This window comes from Artemia sp. Qi Xiang Cuo, chromosome 20 (genome assembly GCF_049724085.1).
Source record: "Artemia sp. Qi Xiang Cuo chromosome 20, ASM4972408v1, whole genome shotgun sequence".
NCBI classification, from domain to species: domain Eukaryota; kingdom Metazoa; phylum Arthropoda; class Branchiopoda; order Anostraca; family Artemiidae; genus Artemia; species Artemia sp. Qi Xiang Cuo.
In genome coordinates, this window is record NC_142813.1 from 36,343,519 (window position 1) to 36,350,544 (window position 7,026).

Sequence of the window (7,026 nt, forward strand, 5' to 3'; positions counted from 1 at the left end):
CCAAAATAAATGGAGAACAAAAGAGGCAGCTAGGACAGCATTCATAAAAAAACCATCACCTGCTACATATTTAAAAAAACTACAATCAGAATCTAATCTAAAAAGGACTATAATGGATGCTAAATATAGCTACTGGAATAATTTTGTAAATAATCTCTCCAGAGAAACGCATGAGCCAATTATACATAAAGTCATAAGCCACATCTGTGGGAAAAAGACTTCCCCCAACCCACTCTTGCATGAGCTTATACATAATAATACCCATTATGACAATGATAATGAAAAAGCTAAGCTATTTGCAACTCTCTTTGTTAATAAGCTAACATCAAATAATCAAAGCAAATTGTCCCCAATTCCTATGAACTCAAGTTACCAACCACGCCCAGGATCCGAGCATATAACTAGTCCATTTTCAATCCAAGAAATAAATAATGCAATACAACATATTAGGACCAAAACTAGCGTCAGCTATGACAATATACACCCGATTTTTCTCTCTTATCATTTTCGTGTATTCTTTGAGCAGATTTTGCAGAAGTGGAAGACGGGTTGACATATTTGAATTTGTTACACGATTTGACATCAGTTAATACCGCCATGTAGTATTAGTCCTGGTAATTCGTGAAAATTAAAGTGGGTGGGGGCGAAAATTAGATGCTTCCCTGCCCCTCCCCTTAATTAATGTCATTGTGTCGTATGTACGCGATTCGTTGACATTTAAGTAAGACGCCAACTAACCTCTAGTATTTATTATTTCCTATGCCCTCTTTTCATAAGAATCTATCATCTCTACTCTATTTTGTTGCAAATATTAGTTGTGATTGATTCAGTTTTAAGCTTTAAATTTGTTTTTGGATAAATTAAAAATTTATTCAAATATTTTAGTTTGTTATATGATTTGACAGCAGTTAATACCGTCATGTGGTATCAGTCCTGGCAACTCGTGAAAAATAAAGCAGCGGAAGGGGGGAATTAGATGCTCCCCCTGCCCCCTCTCCTCAATTAATGTCATTGTGTTGTATGGCACAGAGCTCAAGGGCGAGTATCAATTAAGCAACTGCCTCATATGGGCTATTTACAGTGTTTGGAGCCCTTTATCATGGATCAACACATATCATGTAACCTTTTGAGACACATCTATTGAGTATCTAAACCATTGTAATTAAAATTACTAGCTTCAATTTTTATCCAATTCTAATGGATATTGTCAAAGGGTAAATGGAGTGTTGAAGGGGTACTCACCAATGGATTCAAGGCGTTTTAGATTCAGGCTCCAGCCCTTAAATTTGAAGCTATAGTTTCTTGTTGAACGAGCACTGTCCCAAGAGAACACTTTCCGTGATTTAGTGCCCAGAGATACTAAATATATTGACATTAAATATCCTAACAGAGATATTCTAAATGTTCTTTTTTTTTAGGATGAGAGTGACAGTAGAGCCAAGTTACAAAGTTGTTGAATATTCTGTATTTGGCCGTATGTCTTTCGGTGGGATGAACCCAGAGATAGAAGAATTAATAAAACAGGCAAATGACGAACCAGTTGAAACTGAGATAGAAGGAGATGGTGCAACAGTTACTGGTGGAGAAGAGTACAAAAGGTGGAAAATGGTTTGTTTGTACAAGTTTTTGCGTGATTTACTGCCCAGTGCGATTTAGTGCGTGTATGGGGGGCTGTTTGCTCTCAAATCACTTTGAGTCTTAAAAAGGGCACTATAACTTCTAATTTTAAATCAAATAAATCGTATAAACATCTGATGTTTATACGACCACCCATTCCATAAAAAACCTTATATACCTTCATAAAACAACTTACAACCCTATACCCAGGGCGCTGGGTGGTTATGTCATCCCTAGAGACATTATTATATGTTCTTTGGACTATTTTGAAAAAATTGCTACTTCATAATTTCAATCAGACGTGTTTGGTGACAGGGAACGTGGTTGTAGGAGAGGAGGGGGGGATAAATGCCTTTTGTCACTTTTGACGCTTAAAAAGGAACTAGAACTTTCAATTTTCAACAAAATGAGCCTCTTCTAAAGTTAAACAACCATCCCTTCCATAAAAACCTTAAATATCCCCTGGGCAAAACTTAAAACCCTTGTCCGTAATCTTTGGGGTATGTTTTAACCCCAAAAGCCTTGTTACATGATATTTAGACTATTTTGAATAGAATGGCTATCTCAAAATTTCGCATAGATGCATTTCGGGACAATCCGACGTATGTGTGTGGAGGGGGTGGGAGGTAGCTGCCCTCCTATCACTTTGACTCTTTAAAAGAGCACTAGAGTGTCTGATTAAGAATCGAATGACGTCCCTCCGAAGTTTATATGATCACGCTTTCAAACTTTATATTCACCCAGGGCATAACTTATGACCCTTGCCCTGAGGGTTGGGGGGGCTTGTTATCCTCAAAGACATAATTTCCGGACCTTTCAAATACTTTGAACAAAATTTTCATCTCAAAATTTTGATTGGAAGTGTTTGGGGAAATGATGGGCGTGGGGGGTCATTTGCCCTCTGATCACTTTCGACTAATAAAAAAGGCACTAGTCCTTTCAATTTCCAATCGAATGAACCCTTTTTGAAGCTTCTGCGACAACGCTTTCTATAAAAAAAACCTTATATGCCCCAAAGGCATAATTTACAACCCTTGCCCCGAGGCTTTTTTTGGGGGGGGGGGTGTCATCCTCCAAGATAGACCTTCGAAAATTTTCCGCTACTTTAAACGAAATGGCCATATCAAAATCTTGATTGGATGTGTTTGGGGAAATGGTGGGCGTGAGAGGGGGTTAGTTGCCCTCCAATGATTTTCTACTATTAAAAAGGGCTCTAGCCCTTTCAATTTCCAATTGAATGAGTCCTTTCTGAAGATTCTATGACAACGTTTTCTAAAAAAAAACTTAAATGCTTCGGGGCATAACTTACAACCCTTGCTATGCTATGCAATTGAATGAGTCCTTTCTGAAGATTCTATGACAACGTTTTCTACAAAAAAACTTAAATGCTTCGGGGCATAACTTACAACCCATGCTATGCTATGCGCTATGGTCGTGGTGGGTCAAAAATTTAAGAGTACGAATCAAAATTTTTTTGAATCAAAGTTCTCCGTATATTGAATCAAAATTTTAAAAGAGCAAAGCGCTGGAGACATGGTGGTCATAAATTTTTCAGGTGGTGGTATCTCCAAAGCAAAGAGGCTCATTGAAGAAGTCACTGGCTCAGTTGGTCACCAGAGGGAACGGTATGGTCAGAAACAAGCCAATGGGTTTTCTGGTGAATCTAATAGAAGCAATTAGGATGCCCCATGTCCTGACCGGGGTGGTCAAGACTCTAGCTCCAATACTTTCAAGAATTCGGATTGACAAAGACGATCTCCAACGGCATGTGTATCGTTCCGAGCTGTTATGTCTTTTTAATATGCCTTTAGAACGCTAATGCTCTCAAATTATGACAAATTAACTTATATTTGTGTTTGTATTCTGAAAAAGCGCTTGTAACTTCATCCAAATTTATATTTTCGTATTTACTTATATTTACCAATTTAAACAAATTAGCTAATTGAAAACTTAGCTACACTAGTAATCTAAGTGGCCAAAACGGGGTGCTATCATTTCATCTAACCGTCACAAGCACTAAACGTCATTTCGTCGACAAGAAAAATCCGTCAGAACGTTTACAGTCATAACATCGACACGTCAGGACATCGACAAAATCCACCAGGACATTGACAAAAAAGTTTATAAGTTTATATAATAGTAATAAGTATATAATAGTTTAGAAAAACATATTAAATACGTAACTTAACCTACCCTAGGTACCTTTTCACCCCTAAACTCCAAAAACTAAAGTTTTAAAATTGTAGATCTTAAGACGGATTTTGTCAATGTCCTGACATGTCGATGTTATGACTGTCGTCGTTCTGAAGGGTAGCGATTGTGACTGTCGATGAACTGACATGTCGATGTCCTGACGGTTAATGGTTCTGACGGAATTTTCGTCAATGTTATGACGGATTTTGTCGATGTCCGGACGGTAATGTTCCTGACGTGTCGATGTCCTGACGCCTTTCCGCCAAAACGCTACTTAGCAAAATTAGCGGGAATTAACAAAAACGCCTGAAGGTCGATTCTGAGATATTATTTCAAAAGCCATTGCTAATCTGTTCTCAAAGAGAAAATCAGCAGGACATTGTATGTTCAATCTCTCTGACCTTCTTACCTTCATCAGCAGTGGGACGTACGACCTCTCAATGCAGCCTTCGGGTATGGCTGCAACGATATGAAAAAGACTTGAAAGATTGGAGGAGAGATGGATTTTTTATATAATAATATTGTATTTCAAGATGTTGTACTGCAAGGTGATCAAAATCAGAGCTAACCGCTGAATAGTAATGGGTATAAAGAATTCGCAAAAAAAAAAAAAAATCAGAAAGGAGAATCCACTTGTAGAAATTATGATTCAATCTATTTAGGATCCAAATCGATTAAGACCAGTACAAACTACGGAGGAAATCAAAAAGGAACAAGCATTTCTGATTTTATTTGAATGCGCATGTCATTTAATATAAAGCAAAATCCAGTATTTGTTTATTTTGGGAGTTTAGAGAAAAAGTTGAAGTACATTTCAGTGCAGACTTAGTCGAACTGGCTAGACTACGAGACGGATTATTTATTTTTGATTGAAAACATTTTTGTTTGTGGCATTAGCGAGTCAATCTGGTGCTTTGACGCCAAATATAAAAAAAAACCTCTTAGCAACAGTGTCCTAAAGACTCATAGTTTCCATATTTTAACTATTGGGTCTAATCCCAGATTCTTCGCAAATTCTTCGTTCCCTAAGAACATATCAAACGCTATAGAGTATTACGTCTAATACTTTAATTATACCCAACAACAGTTTATCGATAAATTTAAATTACTTTTCTGTTATTATTGCAAACTTATTGTAACTCTCTAAGGCAATGTGCGTAACGTGCGCAAAAATATATAGAGTGCAAAAAAATAAGAGAGCAAATCATAAAAAAAGTTCTATGATTTTTATATTTTTTTTGTAGCTTAACAATGCAGGAACAAACTTTGGAATAAGAAAAAACTTAAGCTAAAAATATATCATCTTAGCATTATTTAATTTTATTTATTAGCGTCATTGTTGTTTCGTAATTATGTGCACTCTTGTGTTCTGGGTGTCTGACCATACAATAAGGGTCTTTGCAATTTGTTTTTATTTTAAATTGTTGTTTTTCAGCTCAAATTCAAAATAAAATTGGTTTACGGTCCAAATTGAATCTTAGTAGAAAATTCTAAGAAAAGTGTATTTTTATTAGCGAACTATCTAAATTATTAGAACCGAAAAAGTTTTTCTCAAAGAAACGTATTCTCATTTAACAGTGCGTAGGAAGTAATATTGAGGTTTTCGCTTTGTTTTGTTAGGGGATAAAGGTTAGGTTAACGAAAATTATGTCTTCCTAGTTTTGTTTTTGCTTGCTATCTTTGTTTATGAAATTATGTTTTTGGTATAGGGCATTTAATTGACAGCTATAACCCTCTATATTTATTGTTAGGTTCTTGACAGAAGAACCAAACAATAAATATATTATTCTTTCGACATTGTTTAAATTCTTATTCTTTCTACTTGGTTTTTCTTTTGTTGACACGTACATTTGTTGGAATGGATGAAGGAGGATTTCATCCTTTACTGCACCACGAATTCTAGAATTGGTCTAGAGAAACTATTTTATATATATACTGTTGAGATCAGTTTTCTAATAAAATTTTACCTTTCGGTAACTTGTAGATTTTTAAGTGTCTTCCTTTTTTACTTTTCTTGGATATTTTTTTCATTTTGATGGTTATCCAGCAAAAACACTTGAAATCTACCAGTAATGTCTCAAGTAAAAACTATTCAAAGGGAAAATCATTCAAGTCTAGGAATCGATATCGGAAAAGAATCGAGTAAACCGGTTTTAGTTTACTGTGCCTATCATTTCGTAGAAATACAATGCATAATTTGTTGATAATTGCTTTTGTGTGTGAATATGAAAAATGGGTGGCTGGTGTTTACCCCCACCCCACCTGGAAAATACCTCTCTGAGGAAAATACCCCCTCCATGGAAAATCCCCCCCCCTCTGCGTTGCGTTAAAGTTTTGACTTTTTCCCTGGTTCTTTAAAAACGATTCCTGAAACAAAGCGGTTGTTTAATTGGAACAATATGCTTTGTTAAAAACTTCTATTAAAAAACTTTAGAGTAAAGAGCTAGGTCTTTCATATACGTAATAATTTCTGTTCGTTTTAAGTTTTGATGTTGCTCCTTACTTACTTACTTACTTTTTAATTTAATTTCTGATTGTTTTTAAATAATACTGGGAAACCTGGCTCTCCATAAAAAATTCTGGTATTTGTGTTTTATACGCCACTCACTCAAGTCTACGATCTGTACAACTCGAGAACAAACCGGTTTCTTCGTTCCTTAAGAAACCAATTTTAGCTATATTTTGGCAAATTAAGGGCGGGGGTTAAATTATAGCGGGTCTGCATGCAATATGTGATAGGTACAATTATTCTGCATATTATGAAATAAGAATTGTTTTCTGACCTCAAGCTGACCCCCCCCCCTCTTTATGTGCAAATATATAGCCCAAATTACATATTTCCCATTAATTCTGTTACTTATCTTTGTTTTGTCTCGCGCTAAGCTGAAAGAAACTGAAGAAGAAACCGGTTTGTTCTCGAGTTTTACTCAGCATAAACTTGAGTGAGTTTTGTCTAATACACAAATACCAAAATTCTTTCCCCCTACGGAAAAAAGAAAACAAATCTCAGATAAAATTCTCAAATTCGGAAAGCCTTATTTTCCACGGGGGTATTTTCCGCTCGGGGGGGGGGGAGGGGGCAAATGCCTAGAACCAGAAAAATGTGTTGAGTATATCTCAGTATGGACATAGTCAAATTTTTACTACCGCTAAAAATTCTTTCCGGTAAATTGTATTTCGGCTAGTAAAACTTTGGCTAGTAAAACTTTAGGCAAG

The 7,026-nt window shown here is 35.9% G+C and overlaps 1 protein-coding gene across 5 annotated transcripts in view; it reads left to right on the forward strand.

Moving 5' to 3' along the window:
- The window catches only part of LOC148940154 (poly(A) RNA polymerase GLD2-B-like), a 610,602-nt gene that overhangs the window by 59,307 nt on the left and 544,269 nt on the right, over window positions 1–7,026 (forward strand). For 3 of the 5 annotated variants that reach the window (XM_089105754.1, XM_089105755.1, XM_089105756.1), the window contains 2 exons: window positions 1,419–1,608; window positions 3,173–5,678. In XM_089105754.1, the coding sequence (XP_088961880.1) occupies window positions 1,420–1,608; window positions 3,173–3,436 (453 nt within the window). In that variant the 5' untranslated portion in view covers window position 1,419 and the 3' untranslated portion in view covers window positions 3,437–5,678. Of the gene's footprint in view, window positions 1–1,418; window positions 1,609–3,172; window positions 5,679–7,026 lie in introns of those variants that run through there. The other 2 variants (XM_089105760.1, XM_089105757.1) reach the window with 1 other exon arrangement.